We start from the raw sequence: 13,502 nt of genomic DNA on the forward strand, positions 1-13,502 counted from the left end.
CGAATATTAATTATCGGTCAAATTATTATTGGATGGACTTTAAATATTCAGTAATTCATAAGCTATCATCTAAATAGTCGTTTATGCAGATTTGAACTATATTTGCGTTACAATGAGCCAATTTCCGACCGGCGGTGATTTGGCACAGATCTGTGCCCCGAAAGACTACGGGTACAAAATTTTTGGCACAGATCTGTGTTCCGACAGACGAGGGTTTAAAGGTGTTATACAATATTTTTTCTCACATAAACTGCCATTTTAAATGGCGTGCAAAATTTGTTTTTACAAATTTAGATGTAGCAAATGTATATAATATTATATCTTCTATAATTTGATAGCTGTTATGATCACTTTTCATCGGAGTAGAAAGGGGTAAAAACTAAAACAACCATGTATAATATCACATAATTATATTATAAAATGATTTAATTACAATAAACAGAATAAGTATCATAATGTACCTACGGTACGAACAACTTACAATTACGTAAAAGCGGACAGGATGTACTCGTTTCATATTTACATTTTGTACATTGAGCGCTCGATTCGTTCATCGTAATACTAACACGTCCTTCGCGACGATATCAATAAATAAGGGGGATGGGGGGTAGGGGGTAGGGGGTAGGGGGCGGGTTGGCGGGGCGCTAGGCTATATGGTACAGCCCCGCCGACCGCGGCGCTATGTACACTACAACTGCTCCACGAACTTGGTGAGCTGGTCCTGCGGCGTCATGGGCGGCAGCTGGTCGTCGGGCGGGTGCGGGGCGGGCGGCGCGGGCGACTGGCGCAGCAGCAGCAGCTCGGACGGCGTGGGCGGGCGCGGCGACGGCGTGGCGGGCGGCGAGCGCTGCACCGCGCCCGGGAAGTAGCGCGCCGCCAGCCGCGGCGCCGCGCCCGCGTACGCGCCGCGCATGCCCATCACGCCGCCCACCGCGCCCACGCCGCCCATGCCGCCCACGCCGCCCACCGCGCCGCCCGCGGGCCCCGCAGGCTTGAACCACGCGTTGCCGCCGCCCGCCATGCCGCCCAGCCCCACGGACGACACGCCGCCCACGCCGCCGACGCCTCCCACGCCGCCGACGTTCGACACTCCGCCGACCTGACGATACAATTTTTTATTACTCATCATTTGAACAAAATACATGTAAAATAAAATGTCATACAAAATTTTGACACTTGAAATATGACAGACTGCACTTATGTGATAACATTTATAGTGCCACAAACTTATCTGACCCGGTGACAAAAACTGGAACTACGTGCCGCCATTTTGAAATGTCCCATTTACACAGACTTTTCATACGGAATATTTAGTTTAAATAAAAAGAAAGCGACATCAGTGACACTGTCACCGGGTCAGATAAGTTTGTGGCACTATACTATGGACATTACTGTTTAGTCCTCTCTGAAGTTGCTTAAACACTGCGATATAGAAAAAAAAATGTTGTGTCAACATTCAATTTTGCCTGTGATAGCCATACTAAACATGATTTCGTACATTGTTAATGTATAACTACATTTAAAATAATGAAGTCTTTGTCTATATTTTGATCTTTAATCCCACTCGCCTCTCACTTCAGAGCGGACTAGCAGTTTGACAAATACTGTAACATTATCCTGAGCACGAAGTTGGGGCTAATACTCACTTGTCCTTGTTGTGGGATCATCTGGTGCATCTGCTGCAGCCGCTGCTGCTGCGGCTGCATCATGTGCTGCAACTGCTGCGGCTGCTGCACGCCGCCCAGCGCCACGTGCCCGCCCACGCCGCCCACTGAGCTCACGGAGCTCACACCTCCGCTTGCTTGTTGTTGGTTCTGGGCATTCTACACGACAAACGCATAACATTTTATAACACATAAGCTAAATCAACAGTAAAATTTTATGGAATTTGCTAGACATCAATATACAAAAAATACATGTGGATGATCTTGTTTTACAATTTCTTTGTATTTGATCATTATAAACTACAAGATACACAATCCTATACACATCATCCAAACAGTCATATATAGTCTGAACGTGTTAAAGTAAAATCAATATTTTTAGCATTACTTTCGAATGCAGAGTTAATACCGAAGTCAATAAATTGTATCAGTGTAAGCTAAATTTAACCTTATTCGAATTAATTAAGATTAGATTTTTTTTTCTCTCGTTTCATCTGCAATCAGCGGTTTTCGCTATAAGCGGATGTGTTGTCAGGCAAAGTTTGGCATGTAGAGCGAGCCCTCCAGTGAGGACAACTGCTCTTCAAGTAATAAAGCTAGATTACATCTTTTATTTTAAGACGTTTGTGGTAGGACCTTTTTATCAGTTGGCTGGCTAGTTTGTTAGGATGTTTCTCCAGTCTGGCAACATAAGATTTTGTATGCGTATTAATTTCATCTTTTATGGAACATATGTTAGTGTGGCTATGAATTTCAGCATTAGTAGTAAACCAGGGGGCATTGCTGAGAGTTCGCAATATAGTATTTTGCTGTCGTTGCAGTAGCGAGATAGATGAATTACTGGCACTACCCCATAGTTGAATGCATACGGCATTCAACTATGTCCATGTAGGTTTAATTACACTTTTATACTATATCAGTAGTTTGTTGTCCAGTGACAGGCGACTTTTCCGGCCCAGTATCCAGTACAAGCTGCGGTAGCGAATGTTTATTTCTTCTCTTTTTGCTTTGATGTGGTGGTTCCAGGTCAAACGTCGATCTAAGTGTAGCCCGAGGTAGCGGACTCTGTCAGTGTGTGGAAGTGTAGAATCTTTAAGCTTTACAGGCGGGCAATCTTCTTTTCGAAGCGTAAAGGTGACGTGTACCGATTTTGAGGGGCTCGCTTTAATTTTCCACCTCTCCATCCAGTCCGTGATCGCGTTGAGACCTTTTTGTAAATTTTTTGATGCAATTGCCGGATCCTTACTACTTGCTAGTATTGCTGTGTCATCAGCGAATGTTGCTGTAGTAACGTTTTCAGTAAGCGGTAAGTCAGCTGTAAAAAGTGTGTATAGTACTGGTCCAAGCACTGAACCTTGTGGCACACCTGCTCTGATGTTGTAGATGTTTGATGTCTTTCCACTTTCCAGAATTTGAAAGCGACGTTTACTAAGATATGATTTTATAAGTGGATAAAAGCTGTGAGGTAGATTTTGCCTTAATTTGTATAGCAAACCTTCGTGCCACACTTTGTCAAAAGCTTGCTGGATATCCAAAAACACTGATGAACAGTATTCCCTTTCTTCTAGTGACTTCCGGACTCTTTCAACTACTCTATGAACCTGTTCAATAGTGGAATGTTCCTATCTGAAGCCAAATTGATGATCTGGAATAGCATTGTTCACTGCAAGGCAGGTAAGCATTCTGGATAACAAAATCTTTTCGAACACTTTTGACAGTATCGGTAATAGGCTAATGGGTCTATATGATGATACCTCATTAGCCGGTTTGCCAGGCTTATGTATCATTTGAATGTTTGATAATTTCCAGAGATTAGGAAAATGTTGAACCCTTATAATTCCACTATAAAGGATGGTCAGGAATACTATAACCTTACGGGGCATCTGCTTTAAAATTTCCTTGGTTATAAGATCTATACCAGGCGCTTTTTTATCTTTAAGATCTTTTATCTTCCTCCATACTTCGGCGGTAGTTACTGGTTTTGGCGGGAGAGACATTTGCATATCCTCTATAAGGGCATTAATGATTTCATCGTGGTGTCCAGTGAATGTCTCTTTGTTGGGACGGAAAACTTTTTCTAGATGTTCGGCAAAGCAGGTTGCTTTTTCCTCTGGTGTCCTCGCCCAGCCTTGCGTTCCTTTTATTGGTGGTTTAGCATTCTGTGGACGGTCATAATTTTTTGTAAACTTCCAGAGCGAGTAATTCGTCGAGGCATTTGCAGTCAGCGATTGGAGTTGTGTTTCGAGAGTTTTATTTCGCCATTTATGAAGCATATCTTTCAGTTTTCTTGCCTCTCTGTTGAATTTTGTTTTATCTGTACTCAACCTGCTGTCGTGCCAGATGCGCCTTGCTCTTCTTTTAAGGTTTAAAGACATTTATTCCCATTAAGACATTAAGTCACTTACATGAGAAACTTAATTTTAAACATACGTATTTATAAAAAATATCATTCGTTAGTTAAAGATTTAGAGTAAGTTATTTACATAAGTTTAGGTTAGGTACTCATTCATTGCATTCAAAGTTTGAGTGTGTGGTCTTCCAGGATGTGTTTCGCTAATTGTTTTTTGAATACAATGAATGAGTTTACACTTTTTAATTTGCTTGGCAATCCGTTATAGAAACGTGCTCCCTCGTATGTTGCCGTTCGTCTTCCATAATTCGTTCGGATCTTCGGGAGGGCAAGATAGCTAGCTCGTCTATTAGGATAGTGACGATTTGATGTTGAGAATATTATATTTGTACACTACTCAAAACAAAATAGGGCCCACCCTGATTTTTTGCTGTGTTGTAAAAACTCTTCACTTTTTTCTTATTTTATGAATGGGTATAAACGAACAAGGTGTAGGACAATTGTTTTAACGTAAACTTAAGCAAAAATTAGTGATTTTATGGAAATTATGCAAAATTAACAGTATTAGAGAAAAATTGCACAAATAAAACACATGACAAAAGTTTCAATAAAACATTTATTAACAAAAAAAATCTGGTTTATTTTGTAATTAGTAGCGTGTGGGACCCCCTCTGCTCCGTATGCACTCTCTGAGCCTATCTGGGACACTTTCAATCAAATGGGTTACCTTTTCTTCAGGTATTTGCTCCCAACAGACTTTAAGAGCATTTATGAGATCTTGTTGGCTGTTTACGTTGCTGAAATTTGCTTTGACGCTCCTTTTTAATTGATCCCGCAGATGCTCTATTGGATTGAGGTCAGGGCTCATGGCTGGCCACGGCAGAACTCTTATATTGGCATCAGAGAGTGCTCTTGGAGTGATACGGGCTGTATGTGGGCGGGCATTATCTTGCATTAAGATGAATTTTTCGCCAATTCTTTGTGAAAATGGGATCACGTGAGGCCGGATGACCCGTTCGACATAGGTAGTAGCAGTCACGGTACCTCCATCAAGAACTACGAGCTCCGTTTTGCCATGTAGGCTTATGCCGCCCCACACCATGACGCTTGGACCTCCAAATCGGTCTGTTCCGTGGACACAAGGTTCAGAAAAACGTTCACCTTCCCTTCTCCATACACGCACTCGACGATCGTCACTTAAAAACTTCACTTTAGTTTCGTCCGTAAACAGTACTGTCCCCCAGTTATCCATAGACCAGTCTCAGTGATCACGAGCAAACCTTAATCGTGCTGAACGATGAGCACTTGTCATTTTCAGTCGAACAGCGCGAGTTCTGGACCTTTGGCCACCTTCATGAAGTCGATTCCGAATGGTTTGATCACTCACTCGCGTGCCAGTAGATTGACGCAGTTGATTTTGTAAGGCACGGGCGGTTACAGTCCGCTGCCGACGCGCTGTTAGTCTGATGTACCGGTCCTCTTGGGCTGTTGTAGCCCGAGTACTTCCTGTTCCACGTCTTCTAGCAACACTACCTGTCTCTTGATAACGATCCCAAGCATTTCGGATAGCTCGACGTGACACACCAAGACGTATTGCCACCGACCTCTGAGAATTTCCTTCTTGAAGCAAAGCAACCGCTCTTGCTGCCGTTTCCATATCCATATGAACGCGAGATCCAGGCATAATAATCACGAATAATACCGAAACCAAATTAAACTTTAAAAAATAACGATGTGCTACAGTAACATTCAGAATGAGACTTTGAACACAATTGATTGAGAATATGGAAATAACGTGATTTTGAAACATTTAACTTTTTCTGGTTACCCACTTGAGAATAACATTAAAAAGAATAGTTAAAACAGCAATAAAGTTTCGTTAACATGTCAACAACGTAAGGGAATACTCAAGTACCCCAATAACTACCCTATAAATTACGTGTAGGCAAAACTTTGAGATAAGTGTAGGTGGGGCCCTATTTTGTTTTGAGTAGTTTTTATGTAGCGCTTTGTGGATGAACATACACGTATTATAAAAGTATAATTGTTTTAAATTCATTATTTTAGTATCGTCGTAGATTTTATTCGTAGAAGTTAAAAAAGGATATTTAAAAATGGTTTTAATAATTTTATTTTGTAAAATTTGTAGTGGCTCTAATTTATTTTTGTAAGCGCTACCCCATACTTCTATTGAATACATTAGGTGAGGTTTGACTAACGTGTTGTAGATGGTGTGGCGTAATTTATGAGGAATGCAAGAAGTGATATTACGCAGAGATCTAAGAAGTGCTGATAATTTATTTTTTTTATTTTATTTTTTTATTTATTTATTTATTTATGTCTTTATTTCAGGCAACAAATGTAGTTACAGTTAAAGGTCTTAATATAACTTAAAAACTACGGCCCATATGAACTTAAAACTACTTAAATACTAAATTAATACACGCTATGCCTTCGGCGTGTGACGCGATTCCGGGGGGCCGGGTATCCGTCCGCGGAAGCGGCGAAACACAACTCCCTGCGGCCAAAACCCTTCGTCCATGTAGACGCTCAGCTTGGCGGTCGGTACTCTCACCACGAAGGAGTTGAAGCTCACTTTATGGCGAGACTCCAGACGTTCCACTCGCAGACTCAAACCTGTCTTCGCATGCAAGTACTCGACAACATCTTCAGTCTTGGTACAGTAGTGCACACGAGACACATAGAGCGGCGTCGTCGGCACCTCTGCGCGCATCCGCAAGTTTGGATCTTTCGTTGCGGTGCCGCACTTGTTCTGACGATTCAACTTCTTCTTCTTCTGGACTTTTGTGAAGCCATCCTCGTCAACGTCCTTCGTTTTTGAAGGTAAACTTTTCCGCACGGGTGCGTTTACTCCTTTTGATGATTTTGGGGTCGCAGTCATTTTTGAGGCTGCGGCGGCGTAGTCACATTGAGGAGCAGCTGGCAACGTGACATGCGATGTCTTCTCCGGGGGAGAGGTAACGGGAGCGGGGCGCGGGGCATCACTCGGGTCATCGGCGGTCGGCGACACATCAACATCAGCAGTTAAAATGCCGACGCATGCATTTTGAGCTCCGCGACGTGCATTCACATATGACGGCACGGGTGACCTACATATTGCATGCGCATCGCGATATGACGCTAACTCGACTCGTAAATCGGAGATGGTCTTCTCTGAAGCCTCCAACTTGGTGTGTACCTCGGCCAGACTCGCCTTAAGGAATGTGATGTCCTTAAGGAGCCTCGTAACATCGACGTGGTCAAATCCCACCGGAGGAAGTTTATGCAACTCCTTTGCGACGAAATCGGGCACGTCATCGGGATCAGTCACCTTCAATAGGCTGATGATATCCTGTATGCATTTTTCACCCCCGTTCCTGCGGCGGGACGGCATCGTGGCAATCTTGTCCAGCGTTTGGTAGAGTAGCACCTTGCCACTGCTAATTTCCTCCTCCTTAAAGTTAGTTTTGCAGATTTGCATGATGCTAACCTCGTCCATTGTATCGATGGCATTTTGAATGAACGCCAACAGCTCATTTACAATGAGTGTTTTACAACTCATTATAAAAAGTTCATGCAGCGGCAAAGCCGCGCGTGACGCGAATTGTTATTCCTTACTGTGCTAGCACTAATCACGTCCGATTCCGAACGCGTCTAGCTGATGACTGACTTTTTAGGTGGTCAATGTGATAATTCCATTTTAGAGAGCTGTCGATTCGCAAACCTAGGTATTTCTCGTGGGTTTTATGTTCTAATACAACACCGTTAATTTTAAGTGGAGCGTGTGGTGGAATAATTTTGTTCTGAGCTTTGAATTTAATATAACACGTTTTAGATATATTTATTGTTAGTAGATTGTATTGAAACCATTTATTTAATTTATTTAAATCATTTTGTGCTTGCTTTATCATGTCATGTATAGAGGGACCAAAATAAAACAGACAGGTGTCATCCGCATAAAGTGTTAGATGACCATTTAGTTTTAAATATTGTAAATTATTAATATAAATTAAAAAAAGCAATGGGCCTAAAATCGAACCTTGTGGTATGCCACATGTAATTGGTAAGGGAATGCTATTGTAGTTATCTATTTTAACGATTTGTGATCGATTTTTTAAATATGATTTCAGCATGTCTAGTGCTTTACCAGTAATGTTAATGGATGCTAATTTCTTTATTAAAAGTTCGTGAGAAACGGTATCGAAGGCCTTTTGTAGGTCAATAAATACTCCCAAAACTAATTTTTTTGCGTCAATGTTCTGTTTTATTTTAGTAGTCAGGTCTATAGTCGCTGACAGAGTGTTACTTTTTGGCTTAAAACCGTATTGACGCACTGAAATAAAATTAAATGAGTCTAAATATTTTTCTAATCTCGTGTGTAAAATTTTCTCTAATATTTTTGACAACACTGGCAAAACCGAAATTGGCCTATAGTTACCAGGTTCAAACTTTGAACCACTCTTATAGATAGGAGTTACCTTCGCTATTTTTAACGAATCCGGAAAACGTCCTTGACTTATAGCTTGGTTGAAACAATCGCTTAAGGTATGAGTCTTTTATTTACTATAGCCCTTTTTATATCGCGAGGATAATTATCAGGTATTTTTAAAGTCCTACTTTCTAGAGTGTTTTACAGGCTTTTTGAATAAGCGATGTTACATATTTTGTGGATTCTTCTATGTCATCGGGTGTCTTCAGGGAAACTTTTAGGTCAATATTATTATTCAGATATACTCTAACGGAATCCCAATCTGTAGATTTATTATGAAGTGTCTTTATGTTTTCTTCTTCTATTAGTAGGGTGCTAGCTGTTAGTAGAACTGGAGTGTGATCAGAAGAACCATCGTAGCAAGATTCTATTTTAAAGTAATATGTTGACATACCCTTTGCAATGAAAAAGTCGAGTAGATCCGGGATTTTATTCTTATCTGAAGGTCAATACGTTGGCTCGCAAGTAGTAATGACAAGCATGTTATTATTGTCTATACAAGTTTTTAGTTGCCTGCCCCTTGTAGTTGTTAACCGTGATCCCCAGTGAATGTTCTTCGCATTCCAATCGCCTCCTGTAATAAAGCGACTTCCTAGACTGCTGAAGAATTCGGAGAACATTTCACAGCTAATTTTATGTCTTGGAGGGCAATAGACCGCCGAGACTTTGATATAGCCGGTCCTATCTTCTTTAGCTATTGTAGTAGCTTGGATGTAGTCGGTTTTAAATTCTGGTAAGATATGATGTTTAACTGTCTTTCTCACAACAATTGCAGACCCAGCGTGGCCAGTTCCGTCGGGGTGGAGTGTTACATAGCAGTGATATTTATTAAATTTTATGTTTGAAGCTGAGGTACAGTGTGCTTCAGATACCAGCAGTACGTCTAAGTTATGATCGTTAAGAATCAGTTCAATTTGATTTCTATTAGGCGCTAAACCATTTGTGTTCCAGGTGGCTAGCTTCCTGTCTTTTTGACATTTTGTCGACTAGCTTTGTTATGAGTACAATTACATTACTCATTTGTTGTAAGATTTGATAGATTTTTTCGTTTTGTTTTATAACTATTTGTTCAAGTAGAGAGTTATCCGCTTGTTTTGTTTCAGTCTTCTGTTCATTATTCTTCTGTCTTAGTATATCTGAGTAGAGAGTAAAATTTCTTCAGATTTTTCGTTTCTCTATTAGTATTATTATGATCTATGATTATATTATTTTCAGATGGAGTTTTAAAATCTTTTTTGTAATGCGAGTTTAGTTTGTTATTGGTTCTTCTGGCAAGGATCTCTTTGTAGATTTCACATCCTTTATAGTTAGCTGGATGTGGTCCGTTGCAGAGAGCGCACGTTGCCGGCATATTTCTATCGTGTTTTTTACACTCGGATGTTTTGTGTGGTTCTCCACATTTAACACACCTGTACGGGCGCATGCAGTAATATTTAGAGTGTCCGTATTGCTGGCATCTGTGACACTGTACAATCGATCGTCTTTTCCTTGGGTCTTCTATAACAACGGACTGGTGATATATAAATTTTAACTCTTTAACAATTTTATTATTAGGTCCAGGAGCAATGTTTACGAAAAATGAGGTTGGTTTTTTTCAGGTCCATGTTTTGCGTTAATTATCTCGCCTACAACTGTGTTTCCAGTAGATTCTATTTCCTCTTTAATAGCAATAATTGGTGTTGTGGGATGTAAATTTCGAATGACTACTCTAAAGTTTCTATGATCTTTTCTATTAAAAATATGACCAATTATTCCATTTTCTCTTATTAGTGTTATTATTTTTTATAAATTTCAACATTTATGCAGTTAATTCTTAACTGATTTCTGCTAATATTTTTAAGAGAAAATTGATTTTTTTCAGCAACACTTTCAAGGAGTTCTGTTAATCGATTAACATCATCAATTCCGTACAGTATAATAGGTGGTGGTTTGCTGGGTTTCCTTTATTTATTGTCAGAATCATTTTCTTCTGCCAAATCCAGGGGGAGCACACTGAATCGGTTAGATGTCTTAATTTCTGGGGATGGTGAATTTGATAGCTTTTTTCTTTTAGGGTTCCGTGCTTGAGGTATTCTTTGCCAGGGTGGTGGTAATACTGTTTCCGTGTTTTCCACTGGATAATTTTGTTCAACACTCAAGTTATCATCAAGAGGCAGATTTTGATTAGTTAAGTCAATTGATTGTTTTGCAATAGGCACATTACCCACCGAGTTACTGCTGCACGAGTTTCTTGTTACCAGTAGCATTTGCTGTCGCAGGAACCTGGTGACCCATTCGTGTGCAGTTATCAATCAAAGGTGCTGGCAAAATTGTGCCCCCCACCAGAATACGAGGGGCTGCCCGAGGATTGCTCGGGGAGGGATTCTCCGGATGTACCGGTACCCTCCTGGGGTAGTTTGTTTTAATTTTGCCTCCATTTCCTTCTCGCCTCTCCACTAAGTTTGCAGAATGCCTGCCGGTTAGTCCCGCCAGCCACTATCTTGTACTGGGCCCTTTTGGCGCACGTCGTCCTTATCGTCCCCAGCCAAGTACTGAGAGCACTGCTCACATACCACTCTCAGGAGTATTTATTTCAGCTCTCCCACCTAGGTTTTTATAACGGAGTTAACCTTCTCCGGCCTTGTGGTCCGCGGAGGGTTCTCCTCTACCCTATGAATGAACCAATTTGACCATCCACAGGGTGTTCCCCTATCCGCCACCTGCGCCACACGCGGCCTCTAGGGAATAAGGCTACCCCGAGGTAGATTTATTTGATGTGGATGGTTTATCTAGCTTTTAAATAAATATTGACCTTTTCAACGTTATATTTAATTAACAATAAACATATAAAGAAAATTCTAATAGAATTAGAAAAAGGCTATAATATTTCCTATAGAAATATGTAACCACTAGCTTTCCGCCCGCGGCTTCGCCCGCGTTTTCAAAGAAAAACCCGCACAGTTCCCGTTCCCGTGGGATTTCCGGGATAAAAACTATCCTATGTGTTAATCCAAGTTACCCTCTATATGTGTGCTAAATTTCATTGTAATCGGTTCAGTAGTATTCGCTCGAAAGAGTAACAAACACACACACATCCTCATGAACTTTCGCATTTATAATATTAAGTAGGATTTACGTACCTGCGCGCGCTGCTTGATGAAGGCGGCCGTGAGCGGCGGGTTGGACTTGAGTACGAGAGCGCCTTCTGCACGTTGTGCGGCAGCGCGTGCGCGGCGGGCTTGGCGGGCGGCGGCGAGGCGAGCGGCGGCGCGGCGAGCGGCGGCGAGGCGAGTGGCGGCGAGGCGAGTGGCGGCGAGGCGAGCGGCAGCGCGGGCGGCGGTGAGGCGAGGGGCGGCGCGGGCGGCGGCGAGGCGAGCGGCGGCGAGGCGAGCGGCGGCGAGGCGAGCGGCGGCGCGGGCGGCGGCGAGGCGAGGGGCGGCGCGGGCGGCGGCGAGCTGGGCCCTGCGGCGCCGCCCCGCGTGTTCATGGCTGCCATGCGCCGTCGCAGCAGTTGTTGCTGCTGCACGCGCTGCTGCACCTGCTGCTGCTTCAACTTCTGCTTGATGCTGCTGCAGAACGGCACCGAGCACTTGCTCTTCTGGCACTGCTTCGCGTGGTAGCAGCACAGCGCGATGAGCTGCTTGCAGATCAGGCAGTCGCCCTTCGTCTTCCGCTTGCAGATCTTGGTGTGCGTGACGACGCGATTCATCTTCTGGCAGGACGGCAGGCGGCATTTCGCGTCGCGGCACTGGCACGCGTGCACCAGCGACTGGATGCACCGCTGGATGCATCCAGTCGCTGGATGGATGGACAGCTTGCGCGCCTCCTGCGGGTTGGCTTGCTTCATTTCGCCCGGCGACGAGCCCACGTCGAGGTCTAAGCCGAGCTTCTCCATCTTGTGCGGGTGGCCCTCATTGTCGTAGCAGGGCACGCACAGGTCGAAGTCATCGCACACGGTGCAGTGGTAGCGGGTCTCCACGTGCGACTTGCAGCTGTTGCACGTGTACACGAACTTGTCCTGGCTTTGGTGTAGTTCGTACAACATGCATAACGTTGAGAAGAAAGCTCGTCTCGTTGAGGAGAATTCGTAGTGTCGGTCGCGCGCCATAGTGAGGAAGGCGTCGCGACCGTCCATCAGATCACAGTTTATTAATGGGTCGGGGTCTTGAATAGGCTGTAAAGAAAAACATTTGTTCAGTAAACTCTTACTACACTTAATTTATATTGAAATTACATATTAATTCAAGATAATATAGTACTGTCGTGTTTGTTTTTAGTTTTTTTTTTCTTTTTTTTTTTCTTTTACTGCTTCATGGCAATCTGTTGATCACAACAATAAGCCACTAATTTGTGTGATATTTATATCTGTTAGTTTTTTTTTTTTTTTGCTTAGAAGGACACATCTCAAATGGATGTATCATTCCGTCCTTACAAATCTGCCCTGTAGTGTTGGCACACTATGTCTTTTTAGTCTTCTGTATTGAAGGCCTTGATCTCCGCTTAATTTAAAGGCTAGCTCATTTTTATGATTTAAAAGTCTTTTCTGGTAGGCGTCACTAAATTTACTTATCTCCTGTTTGACAGTTGGTAGCTTTAAGTCTAAGTATATGATCCTATTACTGATGTATGTTAAATATGGTCCTTAAAGTTTTTGTTTGGAAGCGCTCCTGTATCTCTATATTACTATTACTAGCTGTACCCCATAGTTGGATGCCATAGGTCCATATGGGTTTCAAGATGGCTTTATATACTGCTAATTTGCTTTCTGTCCTCATTTGTGAATGGCGTCCAATTAACCAGTAAAGACTACGAAGTTTCAAGTCCAGCTGCTTCCGTTTTGTCCAAATATGTTTTCGCCATGTTAGCCTTCTATCCAAGTGCATGCCTAAGTATTTAGCATTATCCTCTTGAGGAATGTAATCATTAGTCAATTTAACTGGTGGACATGTGTCTCTCCTGAGAGTGAATGTAACATGTTTTGATTTACTCTGATTTGCATGAATTCTCCAGTTTTTAAACC

At 42.5% G+C, this 13,502-nt stretch overlaps 1 protein-coding gene across 1 annotated transcript in view; it reads right to left on the reverse strand.

Annotated features, from left to right (window-relative positions):
* Positions 1 to 393: 393 nt before the first annotated feature.
* Positions 394 to 13,502, reverse strand: part of LOC123692149 (histone lysine acetyltransferase CREBBP-like) — a 31,476-nt gene continuing 18,367 nt past the window's right edge. Inside the window, 5 exon segments of the mRNA XM_045636841.1 lie at positions 394 to 1,099; positions 1,647 to 1,823; positions 11,623 to 11,678; positions 11,681 to 11,755; positions 11,918 to 12,656. Of these exon segments, the coding sequence (XP_045492797.1) occupies positions 689 to 1,099; positions 1,647 to 1,823; positions 11,623 to 11,678; positions 11,681 to 11,755; positions 11,918 to 12,656 (1,458 nt within the window). The 3' untranslated portion in view covers positions 394 to 688.

The sequence above is a fragment of the Colias croceus genome, chromosome 5 (assembly GCF_905220415.1).
Source record: "Colias croceus chromosome 5, ilColCroc2.1".
Lineage (NCBI taxonomy): Eukaryota > Metazoa > Arthropoda > Insecta > Lepidoptera > Pieridae > Colias > Colias croceus.